This window comes from Dama dama, chromosome 22 (genome assembly GCF_033118175.1).
Source record: "Dama dama isolate Ldn47 chromosome 22, ASM3311817v1, whole genome shotgun sequence".
Taxonomy (NCBI): Eukaryota; Metazoa; Chordata; class Mammalia; order Artiodactyla; family Cervidae; genus Dama; species Dama dama.
This window is the reverse complement of record NC_083702.1, coordinates 18878799-18903725: the sequence shown is the minus strand read 5'-3', so window position 1 is coordinate 18903725 and position 24927 is coordinate 18878799. Positions and strand designations below refer to the sequence as shown.

At 41.1% G+C, this 24927-nt stretch overlaps 1 protein-coding gene across 3 annotated transcripts; it reads right to left on the bottom strand.

Moving 5' to 3' along the window:
* Positions 1 to 765: 765 nt before the first annotated feature.
* APOBEC1 (apolipoprotein B mRNA editing enzyme catalytic subunit 1) lies at positions 766 to 7920 on the bottom strand. 3 transcript variants are annotated; one of them, XM_061124878.1, is made up of 6 exons: positions 7740 to 7920; positions 6142 to 6169; positions 3698 to 4095; positions 2826 to 2944; positions 2413 to 2575; positions 2104 to 2180 (listed from the first exon to the last, which is right to left on the bottom strand). In XM_061124878.1, exons 1-5 carry the CDS (start codon positions 7903 to 7905, stop codon positions 2438 to 2440), a joined length of 849 nt encoding a protein of 282 aa, XP_060980861.1. In that variant the 5' UTR covers positions 7906 to 7920; the 3' UTR covers positions 2104 to 2180; positions 2413 to 2437. The 3 variants fall into 3 exon arrangements, with proteins under 3 accessions (XP_060980862.1, XP_060980860.1, XP_060980861.1); XM_061124879.1 differs by lacking the exon at positions 2413 to 2575 and having other exon boundaries at positions 766 to 2180; positions 3698 to 4050; XM_061124877.1 differs by lacking the exon at positions 2413 to 2575 and having other exon boundaries at positions 767 to 2180.
* Between the last annotated feature and the right edge of the window lie 17007 nt (positions 7921 to 24927).

Sequence of the window (24927 nt, the reverse complement as noted above, 5' to 3'; positions counted from 1 at the left end):
CGAGAACATTTAAGTAGCGCCGTGGAGACACCTGCTGTTGTTTAGTTGCTGAGTCCTGTCCGACTCCTTTGAAACCCCATGGACTGTAGCCTGGCAGGCTCCTCTGTCTACGGGGTTCTCCAGGCAAGAATATTGGAGTGGGTTGCCATTTCCTTCTCCAAGGGATCTTCCTGACCCGGGGATCAAATCTGCGTCTCCTGCACTGGCAGGTGGGTTCTTTACCACAGAGCCACCAGGGAAGCCCATGGAGAGACCTGCACGTGAGAAGCTGAGACCTCCCACCACCCACAGGTGCCCACTTGCAGCCACGTGTGTGCCCCCTGGGAAGCACATTCTGTGGCCTCAGTCATGTCTAGAGATGACTGCAAGCTGACATCTTGGCTGCAACCTCATGAGATATCCTGAGCCACCAACACACAAGTGACTCCTGAATACCTGACCCAGAGAAATGGTGACATCATAAATATCACTGTTATTTTAAGCCTGCAAAGTAGTGGGGTAATTTGTGATACAGCAGTAGATGATACTATCTGTGATACTGCTGCTTGTGAAAATCTCTATAGGGACTTCCCTGATGGTCTAGTGGTGCAGACTCCACGCTTCCAAAGGAGGGGCCCAGGTTCTGTCCCTGGTCAGGGAACTAGATTTCATATGTCACGACTCAAAGTTCACATGCCACAATCAGACATCTCACATGCTGCAAAGAAGACTCGGCACATCCAAATAAATAAATAAGCAAAAATAAAATATTTTTTTCTGAAAAGAACTTCTATATTTTGTTTTTAAAAATCTTTCCCCCTGTATTATTGAACATAATTGATACATAACATTGCATAAATTTAAGGTGTACAGTGTAATAACTTGATATATGTTGCAAAATGATTACCAAATTAACTAAGTTTACACATCCATCACCTCACATAGTTATACTTCTTTGTGTGCGAGAAGAACTTTTAAGATCTACTCTTAGAAAATTTCAGAAAAAAAAAAAAAGAAAGAAAATTTCAAGTACACAATACAGTATAAACTATAATCATCATGCTATACCTTACCTTCCCAGAATTTATTAGTCTCAAAACTGAAGGTTTGCCCAGGAATTCCCTGGTGGTTAGAACTCTGTGCTTTCACTGCCGAAGGCCTGGGTTCCATCCCATGTCAGGGAACTTAGATCCACAAGCCACTAGGCTCAGAAGAAAAAAAAACTGAAAATTTGTACTCTCTAACAACTTTCACTTCTGCCCCTGGTAACCACTAACCTGCTCTCTTGCTATGAGTTCAGTTTTTCTAGAGTCCACACATTAGTGAGATCATACAGCAGCTGTCTTTGTCTGACTTATTGTAAATAGCAAAATGCCTTCAAGTTTCATCTATGTTGCTGCAAAGGGCAGGAGTTCATCTTTTTCATGGCTAGGTAACATTCCATTGTGTATATACATACCACAATATACCACATCTTCTTTATCCACTCATCTGCTGGTGTATACTTAGACTACTTTTGTGTCTTAGCTATTGTAAACAATGCCACAAGGAACATGGAAGTGATTTCATTTCCTTCAGGTATATAAGGATTGCTTTGGCCCTCAGGCCCTTTTGTTGTTCCATGCAAAATTTAGGATTTTTAAAAAATTTCTGTAAAAATGCCTTTAGAATCTTGATAGGGATTGCATTGAATTTATAGATGGCTTTGTGTAGTAGAGATGTTTTTTAAGAATATTAACTCTTCCAATCCATGACCATGGGATATCTTTCCATTTATTTGTGTCTTCTTCAATCTGTTTCATCAATGTCTTATATATTTCCATGTACAGATCTTTCACATCCTTGGTTAAATTAATTCCTAAGTATTTTATTGTTTTTGATGTTTATTGTAAATGGAATTGTTTCCTTTAATTCTTTTCCAGATGATTTGCCATTAGAGTATAGAAATATACAAAGATATCTAAAAACATCTCAATTCTAATGGTGCTTACTCTTTAGTGGGTCATCAGTGCCTATTCATGAAACAGTATGCACACAAGAATCCATTCTATTCATCTCCAAGTCATAGGAAGTTGTATCATCCCCGTCGCTAAAAGGATATAGGGTGGAATCATTTGGTAATGACAATTTTGAAGAATAAGTCTGAACTCTATGAGCTGATTCTGATATCTTCTTGAAATCTGTAAGCAGGGAGGGAGACCCTGAAATTAAAAAATAGGTTAGAATAATAGTTATCTTAACACCAGGAACATTTTAAAATATCATTTGGAAAACCACTGAACTACTTGCAAGAGAATACAAATGGGTCACCTACATTCTTTCAGTAAGATGACACACATCAGAAAGGAAAATAAAGATATCTGCAATTCAGTGTAACTAGTATGTTTTGTAACAACAGTGATGATGATGATTAAACCTAATTATGGAACCCACCTATATCTTGAGCTTTCCCGGTGGCTCAGTAGTAAAAAATCTGCTTGCCAGGCAGGGAATGCAGGTTTGATCCCTGGGTTGGGAAGATCTTCTGGAGATGGATATGGCAACCAACTCCAGTATTCTTGCTTGGGAAATCCCATGGACAGAGGAACATGGCGGGCTACAGTACATGGGATCACAAAAGAGTTGACCATCACCTATATCTTAGATCAGTTTATCCATTCCTTTTTCCCTCTTATTTGCCACAAAGAGATTATCTTGCTCTCACATTTTAAAGGATAAGTCAATAACTAAATCACAATATAAATGGCAAAGTGATGGTGAGAAGAGCACATATTAAAATAATCAGGAGAGAACTTTGAAGAAAGATGCTCCTTTTGTATCAAAATCATTCCATTGCAGTAACTTACTGAAATGATGCAGTAGAGTTCCAATGCATACAAGTTTATCCACAGAGGGGGGTATCTTGGCCAGTGAGCTTCTTTCCCACGGGGGTAGTTGACAAAATTCCTCCAGCAGTGATCATACTCTAAGGAAACACAAATCTTGGTTCATGCAACACATACAACAGAAAGTTGAATCCAACCTAAAAATATATCATGTATAAATCCCTCTGGCCTGTTTCCTGCTGGAGGACTAGACTCTTTCAGCATCCCTAAAAGGAACTGGAGTGGGTGCCCAGTCCCTTCTCCAGGGGATCTTCATGACTCAGGGATAGAACCTGGGTCTCCTGCTTTGCAGACAGACCCTTTACCTTTTGAGCCACCAGGGAAGTTTCCCAAAAGGAGCTCAGCAATTCATTTTAAGATGGTAGAGAGGGGGCTTTACTGGTGGCTCAGTGGTAAAGAATCCACTTGCCAATGCAGGAGATATGGTTCAATCCCTGAGCTGAAAGCCACAACTGTTGAGTCTGCGCTCTAGAGCCCAGGAGCCACAACTACTGAAGGCTGAGCACCCTAGAGACCTCACTCAGCAACAAGAGAAGCCTCCACAATGAGAAGCCAGAGCACCGCAAGTAGAGAAGAGCCCATACAGTGATGAAGACCCAGCACAGCCAAAAATAAATAAATTAATTAATAAAGTAAATAAGACAGGAGCCAGGAAAAAGCCATCTCTTTGATGCTTTCTTTGCTATGAATTTCAAAAGTGGGCTTTTACTCTATTTTGGGCTTTCACTTCGGAGACTTCCCGTCTGGGATAATCCAGTCTCCTGGCCTAGAAACATACCACCACCACCACCACCTCTCATAAACACCTAAGATTGTTGGCTTGTTGTTTTCACCTGGGGCTCTCATGACCTGGATAGTCACACCGCTGTGAAACAGGTCTTTGAGTCCTTGCCGGTTTTGCGGATCCATGTGCTGGAAAAGCCGTGCTACGTAAATAACTAGGGTCACATTGGGATGCTGATTCAAAAATTCTCTAATGGCCTTGGAGCATTCCCAGCAGGGACTCCAGGACAAGTACCAGAAGATGGAGCAGCTGATGGATGGGCAAAAATATCTTTCTGAAGCAATTTTTTCTATAAAATTGCGTTCAACATGCTTGGTGGTGTTTTTGCCCGAGTGTCGCCAGACGTCCCGGCTGTTGCCCCACTGGATTTCGTAGAGCAGACAGGCCTCTTTACAGAATTTTCTGGGGTCAAAGGAGAATTCAAATTCCCAGGGTTCAATTCTTCTCCTGAAATATAAAAAGCACCCCCACCCACCCACCCCATGTCATCATGTCATCATTTGAGGGAAGGCAAAAGGAGAAGAGGGTGGCAGAGGATGAGATGGTTAGATAGCATCATCGACTCAATGGACACAAATCTGAGCAAACTCTGGGAGAGAGTGAAGGACAGGGAAGCCTGGCGCGCTGTCGTCCATAGGGTCGCAAAGATTCCAACATGACTTGGCGACTGAACAACAGAAATAATTTCTTCTCCTTTTCTATCAGGCAAACCTAAAACATGACATCTCAGGAATTTTTTTTCTATTCTATATCTCAAAGTTAGCTGGGGAGGTCTGTTTGGATTATCAGAGTTTCTCTCACAAACAGGGAAGAGATTTTTTTCCAACTCATGTTATTGGGTTACCACTCTATACCACGGCTTGGTAGTCTTGAATTCAGGTGTAAATATGTCTTTGTTTCTCTTCTAAAGTTTTCTTACTATATTCTAATCTTATTTATTTTGGCCTCACAGCTTGAAGAATCTTAGTTCCCACAGCTAGGGATTGAACCTGGGCCCTCGGCAGTGAAAGCTCTGAGTCCTAACCACTGGACTGCCAGGGAAGTCCCTCTGAACTTTCTGTCTCAGACTTAGAGGTGACCTGTCTCACTCAATCTTCATTATTCCTCAATGGAATCGATTTTTTTTTCTTTTTCAGGTGTGGAGTCCTCAAATTGCCAACAGAAGTCTATTACCAACTCTGCGAAGAAAGTAATTTAGCCTCAGGATTCTTCCACATTCCATTATATGTATACTAATTCCTCATAAGAAAGAAATTCAAATTTCCCTTGAGGGCATCTTTATTTTTTTTTCCCCAGTTATTTTTATTAGTTGGAAGCTAATTACTTTACAATAGTGCAGTGGTTTTTGCCATACACTGACATGAATCAGCCATGGATTTACATGTATTCCCCATCCTGAACCCTCCTCCCACCTCCCTCCCCATCCCATCCCTCTGGGTCATCCCAGTGCACCAGCCCCGAGCACTTGTCTCATGCATCCAACCTGGTCGAGGGCATCTTTAGACATAACACTCTCTGTGGGTCAAAGTTATGACTCAGGGAAAACTCAGAATTATGCCAAGGACTCTGCAATATGATTGAGTCATAAGTTTATTACATTCTCATATTCTCCACTCATTCCTAAAGGATCACTTAATTTATTTTATAGAGCAACCCTCCCACCCATCAAGAGATAATATGTTCCCTGACAAATCTCTCTGTTCTAGACTTACAGATGAGGGCAGCGGGGAGGAAGGAGAGGGTGAGATGAATGGTAAGAGTAGCACGGAAGCGTATATACTATCATAAGTAAAATAGATAGCCAATGGGAATTTGCTGTGACTCACGGAACTCAAACCAGAGCACTTTAACAACCTAGAGGAGTGGGATGGGGTGGGAGGTGGGAGGGAGGGTCAGGAGGGAAAAGACACATGTGCATCTATGGCTAATTCATGTTGATAAATGGCAGAAATGAAACCGATATTGTAAAGCAATCATCAATCAATTAAATATAAATGCAATTTTTAAATAGGTCTAGGGAATTGCCTGGAAGTCCAGTGGTTAGGATTCCGCTTTTCCATTGCTGGGGGACCTGGGTTCAATCCTTGATTGGGAAACTAAGATCTCCCAAACCAGGTGGCGTGGTAAAATAAAAAAATTTTTAAAAGTCTAGAAAATGGGCATAGGGTTTAAAATAGGAAGATGCAAGTGACAAACCAGTTTTATGAACTTTTCACTAATTTCTATGAAAACTTGTGATTTAAAGAGAGAAAAACAATAGAAAGAGAATAACAAAAGAAAGCTGGAAGATAGTTTTTTTCAACTGAAACCCAAAGACATAGGAGGGAAGACACAAGAAGAAATAATAAGCATAAGGAGTGGAGTTGCAAAAACAAAGAATGGGAGCATCAGAAAAGAGGAAAGGAACAATAAGGAAATTGTAGTCCTCCCGCTTCTACATGCTCATTTATTCTGGGTTGAGTTAAATGTGTACTATGATAGTAGAATTCTTACCTCAATGTGGGATCTCCCGCTGGAGGACCTGTTGACCAAGAGATGATCACGTCAAGCAACACCCATATGTACAAATCGAACCGCTAAGAATAAAGGCTGTATTCTTCTAAACCCACAAATCATATCAGAAAATGCAGCTGGAGGATTCTCTCTCGGGATTTCCCTGGTGGACCAGTGGTTAAAACTCCCTGCTTGCACTGCAGGGGCAGGGGTGCAATCTCTGCTTTCAAACCTAAGAGCTGTCATACTGCCCGGTGTGGCCAAAAGCAAAAGTCAACACACACAAAAAGGCATCAAGTGCCAAGTAAATGCATCCAAAGCACTGTTTTAGACATCTCCATGTTATTCACAGGGCTTCCCAGGTGGCTCAGTGGTAAAGAATCCGCCTGCTCATGTAGGAACCACAGGAGACTCGGGTTTGATCCCCAGGTCAGGAAGATCCCCTGGAGGAGGAAATGGCAACCCACTCCCTTATTCTTGCCTGAGAAATCCCATGGAAAGAAGAGCCTGGTGGGTTACAGTCCATGGGGCTGCGAAGTCAGACACAACTGAACACACACACATGCTATTCACAAATTCTCCAAATATTTTGTCTTATTAAAAGAAAAATACACAGTAAACTATCAAAAACCATAATGGAAAAGAAAAGAAATCTAAAATAAAATATCAACCTGAATTTTCTTAGCTGGGCATTCAAGACTCTCAACAATATGTCTTCAAATTTGTTTTTGGGGATGGAGAGAGGGATAAATTTGGGAGACTGGAATTGACACATTACTGTATATAAAATAGATAATAAGAACCTACACTATATAGCACAGGGAACTCTACTCAATGCTCTGTAATGACCTATATGGGAAAAAAATCTAAAAGGAGTGCATACATGTATGTATATAACTGCTTCACTTTGCTGTATACCTGAAACTAATACAACATTGTAAAGCAACTATAGTCCAATTAAAAAAAAGAAGCAAATTTACTTTCTAATCACATTGCTGATTGCTTCCAAAAACTCTTCTGTAGCCTGATCAATTCATTCATTATATTCCACACACAATCTTCAGAAAATTCCCTTAAACTCCTGGTGTCAGTCAAACAGGAATCTCCTCCTCTTTGCCAACCAAAATTCTGCCCTTTCAAGACCAAGTTCAAAACCCACCTCATCTGAAAATCATTTCCTTCCACAACCTGGTGTTCTTCCTTCCCCACGAATTTTTCTAACACTAAGTAACGGAACCTTAAATAATCCATTAACATGCCCTGGTGCTAGAACTTCAGCTGCTATCTTAAATTTTCATCTAGTAGTTGTATTTTTTAACTTAAGTTTTTTATTATGGTGAAACAAGCATTGCTTCAGTATCATCTGATTAAAATCATTTACGGTATGAACAGGTGGTATTAATAACCACACCACCACCAATAAGAAGAACTCCTGTTTAAGAATAATATGAAAATATTAATAAATAGGAAAGTTGGAAAATGCTCATGAATACAAGCATGAACCAGACACATATGCACACACATATAAGCAAGCACACACAGAGTTTTGGAGCTTTTCAAGAATATGGAGATTTCAGGCGGCCCCCCCGACCATTTACCTCTGTCAGAAGCCATGGTGCTCTGTGTCTGGACTTTTTCCTCTGGAGTGTCTGGACTTTTTCCTCTGGAGTTATACTGTGCTAATTGCCGCTGCCCAGCAACCTGCCCCAACATAGTTTCTGCAGGTGTGACCACGGCCCCCTGTTTAATCAGAGGATGACTCATTCCTGAGTCTCAGGCAGATACTAGGTATCTAGACCGTACAGAGATCAAACTAGTCAATCCTAAAAGAAACCAACTCTGACTGTTGCTGAAGCTGAAGTTCCAATACTTTGGCCACCTGATGTGAAGAACCAACTCATTGGAAAAGACTCTGATGCTGGGAAAGATCGAAGGCAAAAGGAAAAGGGGGTGGCAGAGGATGAGATGGTTAGATAGCATCACCAACTCAATGGACAAACTCTGGGAGATGGTGAAGGATAGGAAAGCCTGGTGTGCTGCAGTCCATGGGGTCACAAAGAGTTGGACACAACTCAGTGACTGAACAACAACAGACTGTACAGACAGGTAGCAGATGAAGAGGGCAGTTGGTGGGGGTTGATAAGAAAGCTTATGATGCAGATAATTAATCTTGTAGCCTAGTTCACTGAGAATGGATGTAGGGATATCTCCCTTTAAAGTTAAAGAAGACTGGCACATTGCTGTTTATTGGAGAGAAGAGAGGAAGAAGAAAGGGAAGAGCGAATTGATCTGGTTCTGTGACCTGAAGGTTTTCATTGTTACCTGGCGAAACAGTGAGGCCTTGCCCTTCTGCCATTATTCATTAATTTCTAACTTCCTCTTATTTTGCTCTTCACCTCAGATTCTCTTGGAAAGGGGTGGGGCATTATAGATGCAAAATCAAAAGAACTTTGGTCTCTGAGTCAGGGAATTATTATAGTGTACAAGTTTCAGGTGATTTCTTTTGCTTCATGAAGCTAAGATTAAGTGTATGACCCTGTCCACTTCCGCTTCCTTATCTGCCTTGAAGAAATGACTACTATACTCCCTATTGCCATTGCCTCCTGTTACCTGAATTCTGAGTTCAGCTCCTCTGGGTTTGTTTGAGCAAACACACTCCCAGAACTGAGGTCATCCTCAAGACCTAAGGCTCCCTCCAGGGCTTCCCTGGTGGCATAGACAGTACAAAAAAATCAGTCTGAAATGTGGGAGACCTGGGTTCAATCCCTGGGTTGGGAAGATCCACTGGAGGAAGGCGTGACAACCCTCTCCAGTATTCTTGCCTGGAGAATCCCCATGGACAGAGGAGCCTGGCAGGCTCATGGGGTGGAAGGGTCAGACATGACTGAGCAATTAAGCACAACACAGAGTCTCACAACTACAGCCCCTGTACGTTAAGTCTCAAATTCTATGAACCCTACACCTAAACTCTAAACATAAGATTTTCTTAATCACAAAATCAAGCTGGAGCTGGACAAGATGAAGCAGATGTTTGGAGTGGCAGGCGATAGTTTTGAAGAAGGGGCAGAAGTGCCACATCATAAATAAAGGTCCTTCAGGAGCCAAGTCCATGGGGTCACAAAGAGTTGGACACAACTGAGCGACTGAACTGAACTGATCCCTGGAGCGTATACATATGTAACCTTACAGTAGCACAGTAAACTTTGCAGGCTGACTAAGGTAAGAATCCTGCGGTAAGATCATCCTGAATTATACAACTGGTCTCAATCTAGTCTTAAAGACTTTTATTTAATTATTTTTCTGGCTGTACTTCTTGGCATGCTGAACTTCCCTGACCAGAGATTGAACCCACAGCCACTGCAGTGGAAATACAGAATCTTAACCAGTGGACCCCTAGGGAAGTCCAGAGACTTTTATAAAAGGTAGGCAGAGGTCTTCCCTGGTGGTTCAGTGGTAATGAATCCATTTGCCGATGCAGGAGACATAGGTTCCATCCCTGATCCTGCAAGATCCCACATGCCCCTAAGCTACAACTATTGAGGCCTGTGCTCTAGAACCCGGGAGCCACAACTACTGAGCTAACAAGCTAGAGAGCCTGTGCTATACAACAAAAGCCATCGAAATGAGAAGCCCCTGCCCACCACAATTAGAGAAACGCCCACACAGCAATGAAGATCCAGCACAGCCAAAAATCTAAATAAATAAATAAATTCTAAAAACAAAAAAAATGTAAGGAATGAAACTGGGTCACTTGTAGAGCTGTGGATGGACCTAGAGTCTGTCATACAGAGTGAAGTAAGTCAGAAAAACAGGTGTGTTAGTCGTTCAGTCGTGTCCGACTCTTTGGGAACCTATAAACTCTAGCCCGCTAGGCTCTCTGTTTGTGAGATTTCCTAAGTGAGAATACTGGAGTGGGTTGCCATTCTTTCTAGAGGGGATCTTCCCAACCCAGGGGTTGAACCCAGGTCTCCCATGTTGCAGGAGCATTCTTTACCTCCAGAGCTACCAGAGAAAAACAGGTATAGCATATTAGCTCATATATGTAGAATCTAGAAAAATGGTACAGATGAACATATTTGCAGGGCAGGAATAGAGATGCCGATGTAGAGAACGGACATGTGGACACAGGGGAGGAAGGGGACAATGGGATGAATTGGGAGTAGGCTTGAAAGAAATACACCAGCATGTGTAACACAGATAGCCAGTGGGAACCTGCTGTTACAGCATGGGCAGCTCCGATTGGCGCTCTGTGATGACCTGGAAGGGTGGGATGGGGTGAGGACTGCAGGAGGTCCAAGAGGGAGGGATATATGTATACATATAGCTGATTCACTTCGTTGTCCAGCAGAAACTAACACAACATTGTAAAGCAATTATACTCCAATTAAAAAAAGACTATAAAATATAAATGTTCAGCTTAGGTTAGTGTCCTATTCCTGTTATACATTTTTAAAAAACACGTAAACATATACCCTTGTAATCACTCCATAATCAAGATATTTAAGCTTGTCATCACCGCCCCAAATTTTCATGTTTGTTTGCAGTCAGTCCTTCTACTCCCAGTCCTAGGCAACCACTAATGTTTCTATCACCAAAGATTAGCTTGGATTCTTCTATAATTTCATACAAAAGGAATCATATAATGTGTCAAACTTTGATGATTGCTTTTGTGAAATAAAATTCACATTTATGGCAAGACAAGAAAAATTTAAAGATAAAAATTCTTCTCTGTGACTTTTCTGGTGGTACAGTGGATAAGAATCCACCTGCCAATGCAGGAGACACAGGTTCAATCCCTGGTCCAGGAAGATTCCACAAGCCCTGGGGCGGCTAAGCCCAAGTGCTTACAGCCCCAGCTCTGCAACAAGAGAAGCCACCACAGTAAGAAACCTGAGCAACACAGCGAAGAGTAGATTCTGCTCGCTGCAACTAGAGAGTAGCCCATGTTCAGCCACAAAGATCCAGGGCAACCGAATATAAAAATAAATTTTAAAAAACCTCTGCCCTTTGACCTCTCCCCCTTCACATTGTGAATTGTGTATTTACATTATGCATGAACCAAACCTCCCCCATTGGCAGGAATACCTGTTCAACCATAAACTGCAAATCCTAGTATCAACAAGACAACTCCTTAAAAGATAACATTCCTTCTTGATCTTTATAAAGGGTTTCAGGACCCATCACAATGGGGCTTAAATCTGGAATATGTACACTGTCATTTAATGTACAGCCAGCCCTCTGTCTCAAAAAACTTATATGAACCGTGTCTCGACTTCTAATGAGCAGAACGGTTCTCAGAGCTTCCTGGGTTATAATCCTCAAATTTGTCTGCAATGAAATTTTTCAATTCTTTCTTGTATAAACTGATTAATTTTTCATCAACACATTTTTTTGCTCAACTACTTTGTGAAATTGATCTACATGATTAGGTGTATCAGTGGTTCATTTCTTTCTATTTCTGGAATTCCATTATATGGTTATGTTACAATTTGTTTATTAATTTATCCTTTGGTGGACTTAGGCTAATTTTATAGCTTTAGGCTATGGTGAACATTGTGTACAATTCTTTGTGTAACCTTTTTTATTTTCTTCTCTTGGGTAAAGAAACTGGAAGTGAAATCACTGGATCAAATAGGTAAGCATTTAACTTTTAGGAAAATTATTGGACTGTTATAATACTTTACACTCCAACCAGGAGGAAATGAATATCCAAGTCGTTTGATGTCCTCCCCAACACTTGGTCAGCCTTTCTAGTTGCAGTAATTTCTGTGGGTATGTAGATTTTAATTTGCATCTCCCTGGTTCTTAATGATGGTGAGCATCTTTTCATGTGCCTGTTAACTATTTATATATCTTCTTTTTTGAAGCCTGTTTGAGTGTTTTGTCCTTTTTAAATTTTTATCTCCTTACTAATTTGTAAGAATTCTATACATATTTTAGATACAATTCCTTTGTCATATCTGTATATATGTTTTCTGTATATATATTTTCCTTAGTATATACCTGTATATATTTATATGTATCTGTATATATATATACCTATATATTTTCTTTAGTCTCTGACTTGACTTTTCATTTCCTCAATGGTGTCTTTTGAAGAATAAGTGTTCTTAATTTTGGGGAAGTTCAATTTTTTTTTTTTTTTTGGGGAAGTTCAATTTATCAATCTTTTTTTTAATGGTTAGCTGCCGAGGTCCAGCCCCAGCAGGACCAGGAATACCCAAGGGATGAATGGCATAGGCGAGGAAGAAGACAGACACACGCAGAAGGTTGCGTAGAAGAGGTAGCTTTTTTTTTATTTTTATGATAGCTCAGTTTTTATAGAATGAACATTACCTCCCCCTTAAGTCACCCCCTATTACATCAGATATTGTTTTGTGCTACTGTCAATATTTTTCTTTCCCATGTTTTCCCCCTATGCATTCATCTAGAACGTTTCCAATTACAGGGTTTATTCTTAAATGTCCCGTACATAGTCTTCTTGCTTCAATGGCCTAACATTTTCATTCTAACAAAACAATGTTCTACAAATCTCAGGTATAGTGTAAATTCTTTAGACAATAAAACAATACATGGGAAGGGTCACAGTAACATGTTTGACATTTCTGAGATTAGTACCATGAGAAAAACCTTGATATTTTTCTTTGCCTGAAACCACAAAATCTCAATTTGCAATGATTAACTATTAAACAGCAAAAACACCTCTAAAGCAGCAAAACACCTCTATTAATAGTGAAATAATGGCAGTGAAGCTGGTTAATATAAATCTTCTATTGAAGTCCTATATGCCCCATTTTCTAATTCTACAAAAATACCCATAATATCCCATGTTGTTTAAAGAAAGGGAAACAACGAACAAATAGCAGCAAAGAAATAGCAATAATGAAAACCCTCTCAACCAAAGAGCAAGTAAACTGAAGCAGTATATCTTCTTCTAAATCTAAATGCCTCTACTCTTTTCTATTCTAGAACATTATAATCTTTTAAGCAAGCAGCCAAACTATACATGTGGCCTTTTCTTTTCTGACTTGATGTTTATGATCATGTCCTGAGCCAGAGCAATAATGAGCATTTCCAAAAAGGCTTGGACTCTTCCAGGGAGGCCTTATTACTATATATTATATTTCCAAAAAGTAATAGAAAGCCTAACAACAGTAAGACAGAAGGAGGAGAGGGACATACTGGGCCCCCGGGACAACCTCGAGGGGAAGAGCTGCCTTGCAGGTTCCTCTCTCATCCCATGACCTTGTCACGGCCCGGGCACGTCCTGGCAGCTCCCGACAGTTAGCACTTTTTGGACCTTATCTACAAAGTCATTACCTACTCAAAGGACATGAAGACATTCTCCTGTATTTTCTAGTACTCGTGGTTTTAGTTTTAGCTTTTATACTAGGTCTACAATCCGTTTTTTGAGTTTGTGGTGTGATGTTAAGAGTCAGAGTTGACTTTTGCTCATATGGATATGTTAGGTAGTTAGAATAGGGAAAAGGTGTCCAAGATGGCAGTGGCTAAAAGACAAGGAAGGGAAAAGCCTGTGAAAATAGAACAAAGGAAGGTCAAAGAAATGTCAGAGGACCGGAGTGAGGACTTCAGGTAGAACAGCACTCCTGGTTGAGCCCAATTTGCATAGGGCAGGCCCAGGGGGAAGAAAACATGAGGAGCTGAGCGTGCTCTCTCTCCCGTGTGCATATGTGCTCTCTCTCTCTCCCTCTCTCTCTCTCTCTCTCTCTTTCTCTCCCCCACCTCACCCGCCCCCCGCCCCCCACCCCCCACCATGTGCTGGTGTGTTCCTCCACTCTCTTCTCTTCTTCGAGGATGGATTCTCCTGCTATCTTCTAAATAAAATAGAGCTGTAACACTGATTTGTCTAAGAGCTATGACATGGTTTGTCTAAAACCCGAGAGCAGTGATGTGCAGACGGCTTTAATGTCCATTGCTCCAAATCATTGTTGGGACAAGAACCGAGGAGCATACACTCACCTGAAAGATATTATATATTACTCAGCTAGGGCTACCACAAAATAGGTGGGTTAAATTATAAAAATTTATTTTCTCAGACTTTGGAAGGTTAGAAGTGCAAGATCAAAGTTCCAGCCAACCTGGTTCTGGTGAGAACTTATGGCTTGTAGACACAGCCTTTTCACTGTGTTCTCACCTGAACTTGCCAGTTTCCCTGGTAGCTCAGATGGTAAAGAATCTGCCTGCCATGTAGGAAACAGGTTCAATTCTTGGGTCAAGAAGATCCCGTGGAGAAGGAAATGGCAACCCACTCCACTATTTTTGCCTGGAGAATCCCATGGACAGAGGAGCCTGACAGGCTACAGACCATGGGGTCCACGGGGTAGCAAAGAGTCGGACACGAGAGTAACTAACACTTTCACTTTTACTTGATCTTATGTTGTGTATCCAGCCTGAAGGGGTGGGGAGCTCTCTTCTTACAAGCACACTAATCCTCTTAGATTAGGGTTCCACCCTTATAAGCTCATTTAACCTTAATTAGTTTCTCAGATGCTCCCATTTTCAAATAGAGCCACATTAGGGGTTAGAACTTCAATGGAAGAATTTGGCAGGAGGATTTCCCCAGCAATCCAGTGGTTAAGAATCCACACCTTCAGCACAGAGGGCATAGGTTCCATCCCTGGTTGGGAAACTGGGATCCCACATGCCTTGCAGTGCTTCCATAAAAGGAAAAATAGAGAGAATTTAGGGGGTACACAAACATTTTACCCATAACAGATATCTACATCATGTTCCCACATATGGATAACTGGGTTTTGTAATGGTGATACTAAATCTCTGTCTATGCTTAGTTGCTCAATCATGTCCAACTCTTTGCGACCTCGTGCACTCTAGCCCACAATTCTCCAGGCAAGAATACTGGAGTGGGATGCCATGCCCTCCTCCAGGGGATCTTCCCAAGCCAGGGATCTAACCTTCAAACATGCTATATTCTTTCAGTTACTTAGGTATCAGTTTCACTTAGCAATGTTTTGTGATATTCAGTATGTGTCTTGTATAGTTTATTAAAATTATCCCATAGTATTTCATGGCTTTAATTCGACTAATAAGTAATATTGGCTTTTCTTTTTTTAAATTTCATTTTCTAACTCTTCATTGATGGTATAGAATTGATTTTTGTATATTCACCTTGTAACTTTTGGGAAGAAATGTTACCTTTTTTTAGGTTCTTCTGGCTCTTTTTGGCCATCTCATGTGAAGAGTTGACTCACTGAAAAAGACCCTGATGCTGGGAGGGATTGGGGGCAGGAGGAGAAGGGGACAACAGAGGATGAGATGGCTGGATGGCATCACCGACTCGATGGGCATGAGTGTGAGTAAACTCCGGGAGTTGGTGATGGACAGGGAGGCCTGGCATGCTGCGATTCATGGGGTCGAAAAGAGTCGGACACGACTGAGCGACTGAACTGAACTGACTGGTCTAAGAATTAAACTGACATGAGACATATAACAGGAGAAAATCAAACAAAAATTTGATAACATCTATACATGGGGGAGGCAGGAATAGGAAATGGCAACCCACTCCAGCACTCTGGCCTGGAAAATCCCATGGACAGAGGAGTCTGGTGGGCGAGAGCCCATAAGGGTCGTAATGAGTCCTTTATGACTGAGCATGCACGCATACACCGGAGTGAAGTGAAGTCGCTCAGGCGCGTCCGACTCTTTGCGACCCCATGGACTGTAGCCTACCAGGCTTCTCTGTCCATGGAATTTTCCAGGCAACACTACTGGAGTGGGTTGCCATTTCCTTCTCCGATATGCGGGAGAGACCCAGGAAAATAGAATCACCTGTCACAATGGCCGAAGCCCTCACATCAGCTAAAGACAAAAGAAGATTCTGGGATAGTGGTTTGGGACCTCAAAGGTGTACATCCATTCTAAGTCACTTCAGTCGTGTCCAACTCTTTGCGACCCTATAGACTGTAACCCTCCAGGCTCCTCTGTCCATGGGATTCTCCAGGCCAGAATACTGGAGTGGGTTGCCATTTCCTTCCCCAGGAATCTCAAAGGGGAGGCAGATAATTCACAGAGAAATGAAAAACCACATGGTAAAGAGATGTCTGCCGAGCTGTACAGAGACAATGGGACCCAGAGTGGCTTCTCACCTCTAGGTCCTGCTCAGTCTCTCTCCATCACACTCAACCCATATTCTTGGCAGATAGTTCTGGCGACAGCTCTATTCTGGAAAAGGCCCTTTATCTCAATTCTTTAGACAGCTAAGGGGCAAAGTCAAAGCTTCTGCTTGAGTTTTTGTTTGTTTGACTCTTGATTGTTTTCAACTTGAAATAATCCACATGTCAAAGAGACATTTGAGGGAGGTATATTTTGCTCCCCTACATAACCAACCTGTAAACTTGCTAACTTCACTTATTTCTAATTTTTTCTTTTTTTTTTTTTTTTGGTAGATTCCTTAGGCTTTTCCAAAGATTATGCTGTCTGCAAATATAGACAGTCTAACTTTTTTCCAACAAGTATGCTTTTTTATTTCTTCTTTTTGTCTTATTGGAATGGTTAAGGATGCCAATAAAATGTTCAATGGAGAAGGTAAGAGGTAATGCCCTTACTTATTCTCAATCGTAGGGGTATTTAGAAACAAAGTTTAATTGAGAAAATTTGAAAATCTAATTGGCTTTTTTTAAACTTCTTTTTTTTTTTTTTTTTGCCGAGCTATATCTTTGTTGCACCACAAGAGCTTCTCTTTCTCTCTCTCTCTTTCTTAAAGGGCTTCTCTAATTACAGCACGTGAGCTTAGTTTCCTCAAGGCATGTGGGCCTAGTGCTGAAACCATGACACTGCATTGGAAGGTGGATTCTTAACCACTGGACCACCAGGGAAGTCCCTAATTGGCCTTATTAAAAGATTCATGAGTTGGGCAACATCCTGTCTAGCCAGTCAAGAGAAAGGAGCTCCAAAGGACTCCAGAAAAGGAAAGATTTTTAATAGCAGGGAGGATGTGGGGCAAGGAAATCATAAACAAACGAACTGATTCTTTCTGGCAAGGTTATTTCCTTTGGGGGAATAAAAGTGTCTATTAGGCACATTACTTCTCTGGTGCTGACCAGGAAATTCCAGACTGACCTGGTAAGATTACATTCCTAGGCAAGGTTGAAACTGCATTTAGTTTAGGTAGCTATCAAGTCTTGGTTTAATAATGTGGGCTTAACATAAGTGACTACATTTGGGGCTTATAATTTCTTAACAGGAGGAAGCATTCAGCTGTTCTTTTCTTTTTTTTTGGCCATGCCATGTGACTTGTGGGATCTTACTTCCCTGCCAGGGATTGAACTCAGACCACGGCAGTGAAAGCGCCCAGTCCTAATCACTGGATCACCAGGGACGGAATTCTCTGTTATTCATTTTTAAGTATGATGTTAGTTATAGGTTTCCCACAGGTGCCCTTCATCAAGCTAAAGGATGTTTTCTCTATTTTGTTGAGAGTTTAATCACTAATAGTTGTGACTTTTGTCATATTATTATTTTTGCATGTATTGGGATGATTAAATAATTTCTCACTTTATTCTGTTAATGTTCAATTCCTACATAGTATTGTTTTATAATTCTTCAAATTTTATTCATATCTATGGTTTTATTGCCTTTCTCTTAATTTTGTTTTTTTCTCTATTTATGTACATATAAATTATATATATATATATATATATAAAAATTGCTGCAATGCATAACTTTCAGGATCTTAATTTCCCAACCAGGGACTGAACCCAGGGCCAGGGCAGTGAAAGTGACCAGATCTCACCACTGGACCACCAGGGAATTCCCTTCTCTTTTCATCCTTTGAAGCATATGCAAGACCTCTACATGGAAATAAACCTACACATCTATGGTCAACTGGTTACATGTATTTTCTTTTTAGTTTTTAATTGAGGCAAACAAATACATAAAATTTAGTATCTGAAGAGGAGGAATGGTCACTGAGGGTAAAGGAATGAATATAAAGAAAATCCAATGTTAATAAACACCTCAGGGGACTTCCCTGGTGGTCAAGACTTCTTCCAATGCAGGGTTCTCCCAGTGCAGGTTCTATCCCTGGTCAGGGAGCTAAGATCTTACATGCCTCATGGCCAAAAAACCAAAAGGTAAGCAGAACAACAACAAAAAAATAAAATAAAATAAAAAACAAACAACAACAACAACAAAACACCTAGGGAAAAAGGCTCAGTGCAAGAGAAAATAGTGTCTCTTATCTCAATTATGCCAGATATCTGAAAGGATGAAGCTGTCCATCTACTGCTTTGAGGATCCTCACAAGATCTCCACTGAAAGCCTGCTAGCCTGAGTAACCTCCCCTGAGAGACATTGTTACAGGATATGATAACAGACCACACTAATTATTAATGACCAAATGGAACTTTGGTAATGTGCCCATAGATTTTTATTTGAGTGTTTTGCTGTAAGGAACCCAAGTTCTAAGAGGGTGGATATTGTAATACTTTGACATATAGATAGCCAAAAAGCACATGAGAGATGCTCAACATCATTAATCACCAGGAAACTACAAAACCACAATGAAATAGAACTTCTTAATTACCAGGATGGTTATAATTAAAAAATATATATATATATATTTTACAATAAGAAGTATTGGTGAGGGGAATTCCCTGGCAGTCTAGTGGTTAAGACTCTGCACTTCCAATGTAGAGGGCATAGGTTCGATCCTTGGCCAGGGAACTAAGACCCCACATTCCACATGCTGCAAAGGGAGACCAAAAAAAGAGAGAGAAACCTTTGTGATACTAGCTGAAGTGTTTATTATTGTCTTAAGTAAAAAAAAGAAGTGGTAAGGAAACAACCCATGAATAACTCTTGATATTCTATTTATGCCATATTTTCTTATGTTAAAAGAAAATTTAGGCTTAACCTAATTTGATGTTTGCTGTCAAAATCCAGCCTCTATCCACCGGAACCAAACTGAATCTAGGAGACAGAGTTTTGGGTGAAGCAGAAAAGAATAGCTTTATTGCTTTCCCAGGCAAGGTGAGCCATGGTGGGCTAATGCTCTCAAGACTGTGTGTCCACCTTGGAAAGGGTAGCGAGGAGTCTTATAGTTATCGTTCAAGGAGCAGGGTGGTTGATACAGATCAGGGTATGTGCCAAGTCTGCATTTGTTTTTCATCTATAGACATCTGAAGACACTCAAGGCTGGCACCAGGTAGTCTCCTGATGGCTTCTGTGGTTCTCAAAGTTATGGAACTGTGGCCTTCTCTCTGGGATGAAGAATGCGTACAAAGAATGGAATGTAAAGTTGTTGTTCAGTTACTAAGTCATGTCCAATTCTCTGCAACCCTATGGATTGCAGCATGCCAGGCTCCCCTGTCCTTCACTATCTCCCAGAGCTTGCTTAAACTCGTGTCCATTGTGTCAGTGATGCCATCCAACCATCTATCTCATCCTCTGTCACAGAGGCCCTTCTCCTCCTGTCCTCAGTCTTTCCCAGCATCAGAGTCTTTTCCAGGGAGTCAGCTCTTTGGATCAGGTGGCCAAAGTGTTGGAGCTTCAGCATCAGTCCTTCCAATGAATATTCAGGGTTGATTTCCTTTAGGATCGATTGGTTTGATCTCCTTGCTGTCCATGGGATCCCCAAGAGTTTTCTCCAGCACCACAGTTTGAAGAGTTCAAAAGAGAAAAACATCAGGTGCAATGATACAACTTAGCAGAAACAAGACAAGACATCTGAAAAACAAGTCAAAGTGAGTTAAAACAGATCAGAGCCTGATGGAAGCTATTTGAACTAGTTTTTATAAATCTAGCTGGAACATCACTTGATGATAAACTACCCGAAGGCAGAATTTGTGCCCTTCTTTCTACCTTTCAAGGCATTCAATAAATGTCAAATTGAATTAAAATGAATTAAATTCATGGTGAAATTTCGCCTGTGGTACGTGGATGGACCTGCCATTAAAGAAGATCTTAAGTCTTGAAATGTTCTGAAATAGCTGTGCTATACACATTGTATATAACATATTTTGGAATTTGTTTTGTGCCGTTCTGCCCCAGTCACAGCCTACAACTTGACTTTCCTGGCACATGCTATTTATAGCCTGATCTAAGTGGACATTTAAGATTCCAACAGAGAAGCAGGACAATAAGAGAATCAAGTCATGAAGCAGTAATGCTTTTTTTTTTTTTGTAGCTTCAGGTGTGGTAATGGCCTCAGGAGGTAACCTAAGTCAGAAGTGACTAAACCTGCCAACAGCAGAACTCCTAGCAGAAGGAAATGGCCACTATCTTTTCAGTAACTTAAAAAAATAAAATGAAAGCAACTCAAACTGAGACTCTGTAACAACCCAGAGGGATGGGAAAGGGTGGAAGGGGAGGGAGGGTCAAGAGGGAAAGGACTTATGTATGGGCTTCCCAGGTGGTGTTAGTGGTAAAGAACCTGCCTGCCAATGCAGGAGACATAAGAGACACAGGTTCGATCCCTGGGTTGGGAAGATCCCCTGGAGGAGGAAATGGCAACCCCCTCCAGTATTCTTGCCAAGAGAATCCCATGGACAGAGGAGCCTGGAGGACTATAGTCCATAGGGTCACACAGAGTCAGACATTATTGAAGGGACTTAGCACACACACACACACACACGGCTAATTCACGCTGAAGGATGGCAGAAACCAAAGCAATATTGTTAAGCAATTATCCTTAAATTAAAAATAAATAATTTTAAAAATAACATGAAGGTATTAAAAACAGACAACCCCCACACACAATCTATTTCTTTGACTCAGGAAATCTGTTAGTAACAATTTAGCTCAATTCAAAATTAAATTTAGCAATACAGTCTCAAGAATTGTGGTCAGTCGAATTGGTAACACACTTTCTTTTTAAATGTGTTTATTTATTTGACTGTTTTGGGTCAGACTGAAATTGAAGAAAGTGGAGAAAACAACTAGACCATTCAGGTATGACCTAAATCAAATACCTTATGACTATACAGTGGAAGTGAGAAATAGATTTAAGGGACTAGATCTGATAGAGTGCCTGATGAACTGTGGACTATGGACGGAGGTTCGTGTCACTGTACAGGAGACAGGAATCAAGACCATCCCCAAGAAAAAGAAATGCAAAAGAGCAAAATGGCTGTCTGAGGAAGCCTTACAAATAGCTTTGAAAAAAGGGAAGCGAAAAGCAAAGGAGAAAAGGAAAGATATACCCATTTGAATGCGGAGTTCCAAAGAATAGCAAGGAGAGACAAGAAAGCCTTCCTCAGTCATCAATGCAAAGAAATAGAGGAAAACAACAGAATGGGAAAGACTAGAGATCTCTTCAAGAAAATTAGAGATACCAAGGGAACATTTTATGCAAAGATGGGCTCAATAAAGGACAGAAATGGTATGGACCTAACAGAAGCAGAAGATATTAAGAAGAAGTATCAAGAATACACAGAGGAGATGCTCAACATCACTCATTATCAGAGAAATGCCAATCAAAACCTCAGTGAGGTACCATTACACGCCAGTCAGGATGGCTGCTATCCAAAAGTCTACAAGCAATAAATGCTGGAGAGGGTGTGGAGAAAAGGGAACCCTCTTACACTGCTGGTGGGAATGCAAACTAGTACAGCCGCTATGGAAAACAGGGTGGAGATTTCTTAAAAAACTGGAAATAGAACTGCCATATGACCCAGCAATCCCACTTCTGGGCATACACACCGAGGAAACCAGATCTGAAAGAGACACGTGCACCCCAATGTTCATCGCAGCACTGTTTATAATAGCCAGGACATGGAAGCAACCTAGATGCCCATCAGCAGATGAATGGATAAGGAAGCTGTGGTACATATACACCATGGAATATTACTCAGCCGTTAAAAAGAATTCATTTGAATCAGTTCTAATGAGATGGATGAAACTGGAGCCCATTATACAGAGTGAAGTAAGCCAGAAAGATAAAGAACATTACAGCATACTAACACATATATATGGAATTTAGAAAGATGGTAACGATAACCCTATATGCAAAACAGAAAAAGAGACACAGAAGTACAGAACAGACTTTTGAACTCTGTGGGAGAAAGTGAGGGTGGGATGTTTCGAAAGAACAGCATGTATACTATCTATGGTGAAACAGATCACCAGCCCAGGCGGGATGCATGAGACAAGTGCTCGGGCCTGGTGCACTGGGAAGACCCAGAGGAATCGGGTGGAGAGGGAGGTGGGAGGGGGGATCGGGATGGGGAAAACGTGTAAATCTATGGCTGATTCATATCAATGTATGACAAAACCCACTGGGAAAAAAAATAAATAAATAAAGGAGAAAAAAAAAAAAAGAATACACAGAGGAACTGTACAAAAAAGATCTTCATGATCCAGATAATCACAATGGTGTGATCACTCACCTAGATCCAGACACGCTGGAATGTGAAGTCAAGTGGGCCTTAGGAAGCATCACTATGAACAAAGCTAGTGGAGGTGATGGAATTCCAGTTGAGCTATTTGAAATCCTGAAAGATGATGCTGTGAAAGTGCTGCACTCAATATGCCAGCAAATTTGGAAAACTCAGCAGTGGCCACAAGACTGGAAAAGGTCAGTTTTCATTCCACCCCAAAGAAAGGCAATGCCAAAGAATGCTCAAACTACTGCACAATCTCACTCATCTCACACGCTAGTAAAGTAATACTCAAAATTCTCCAAGCCAGGCTTCAGCAATACGTGAACCGTGAACTTCCAGATGTTCAAGTTGGTTTTAGGAAAGGCAGAGGAACCAGAGATCAAATTGCCAACATCCGCTAGATCATCAAAAAAGCAAGAGAATTCCAGAAAAACATCTATTACTGCTTTATTGACTATGCCAAAGCCTTTGACTCTGTGTATCACAAGCTGTGGAAAATTCTGAAAGAGATGGGCATACCAGACCACCTGACCTGCCTCTTGAGAAACCTGTATGCAGGTCAGGAAGCAACAGTTAGAACTGGACATGGAACAACAGACTGGTTCCAAATAGGAAAAGGAGTATATCAAGGCTGCATATTGTCACCCTACATATTTAACTTATATGCAGAATACATCATGAGAAACGCTGGGATGGAGGAAGCACAAGCTGGAATCAAGATTGCTGGCAGAAATATCAATCACCTCAGACATGCAGATGACACCATCCTTATGGCAGAAAGTGAAGAAGAACTAAAGAGCCTCTTGATGAAAGTAAAAGAAGAGAGTGAAAACGTTGGCTTAAAGCTCAACATTTGGAAAACTAAGATCATGGCATCTGGTCCCATCACTTCATGACAAATAGATGGGTAAACAGTGGAAACAGTGGCTGACTTTATTTTTCTGGGCTCCAAAATCACTGCAGATGGTGATTGCAGCCATGAAATTAAAAGATGCTTACTCCTTGGAAGGAAAGTTATGACCAACCTAGACAGCATATTAAAAAGCAGATCCATTACTTTGCCAACAAAGGTCCATCTAGTCAAGGCTATGGTTTTTCCAGTGGTCATGTATGGATGTGAGAGGTGGACTATAAAGAAAGCTGAGCACTGAAGAATTGATGCTTTTGAACTGTGGTGTTGGAGAAGATTCTTGAGAGTCCCTTGGACTGCAAGGAGATCCAATCAGTCCATCCTAAAGGAGATCAGTCCTGAGTGTTCACTGGAAGGACTGATGTTGAAGCTGAAACTCCAGTACTTTGGCCACCTAATGGGAAGAGCTGATTCATTGGAAAAGACCCTGATGCTGGGAAAGATTGAGGGCAGGAGGAGAAGGGGACGACAGAGGATGAGATGGTTGGATGGCATCACTGACTCAATGGACATGGGTTTGGGTGGACTCCGGGAGTTGGTGATGGATAGGGAGGCCTGGTGTTCTGCGGTTCATGGGGTCGCGAAGAGTTGGACATGACTGAGCGACTGAACTGAACTGACATATTGGGGCATATGCTAACTTTTTCACTTGCAGATATCAAAAAATTTAAGCCAAATATGCTAGATTTTAGGGCTTCCCTGGTAGCTCAGCTTTTAAAAAATCCACCTGCAATGCAGGAGACTGAGGTTCGATCCCTGGTTGGGAAGATCCCCTGGATGAGGAAATGGCAACGCACTCCAGTAGTCTTGCCTGGAGAATCCCCAAGGGCAGAGGAGCCAGGAGTCCATGCAGTTGCAAAGAATCAGACATGGCTGAATCTAAGGACAGCACAACATGCTAGATTTTAAGTACTACAATGAAATTTCCCAAGAAACTTTTATTTTCCAAGACTTTGTACAAAAATTGTCATATAATAGATGCTCAATAAATAAAACTAGTGATAATTTGCTTCAGAAATAATTTGCCCAACAGGCTGATTTCTCATGTTTGGCCAACATGGTTTGGAATCATCCCAATTAATATGAGCGACTTACATACTCAAGAAAATAGACCTGGCATGGGTTCCTACAAATAAGCCAGATCCAACCAAACGTATCATCAGATTCCTGACTGAAGAATATTGACAGGAGTGGCACAGTCTGAAATAACTCGAATTCCTCTGGTACCTGGATCTGAAGCTTCATGAATCATGGCATTTAGATTTTAACTAATCCCTTCCTCTGATTTCCTAATACAGATTCATGTAATTACTGATGCATGTTTATTTTTAATGAAACCCAGTATCTTGGCTGGTCCTCTTCCCTTGGCATCTTACTATAAACTCACGTAATGATAACTCGTTCACAGCTGAACTTTTATGACTTTTGCTTATGCTAATCAGGCTCCCTCATTCAAGTCTGAAGGCTCACAGGATCTTAGTTCCCTGAACATGGACTTGAACCCAGACAGTGGCAGTG

What these genes read in the sequence shown, in the direction of transcription:
- APOBEC1 (XM_061124877.1), bottom strand. Translation starts at nt 7,905, where the DNA reads ATGAGTCATCCTCTGATTAAACAGGGGGCCGTGGTCACACCTGCAGAA. An exon ending in CACCATGGCTTCTGACAGAG is followed by an intron (nt 6,170 to 7,739) that starts GTAAATGGTCGG and finishes CTTGGTCAACAG; the next exon opens with GTCCTCCAGCGGGAGATCCC. An exon ending in GCGGGAGATCCCACATTGAG is followed by an intron (nt 4,096 to 6,141) that starts GTAAGAATTCTA and finishes TTTATATTTCAG; the next exon opens with GAGAAGAATTGAACCCTGGG.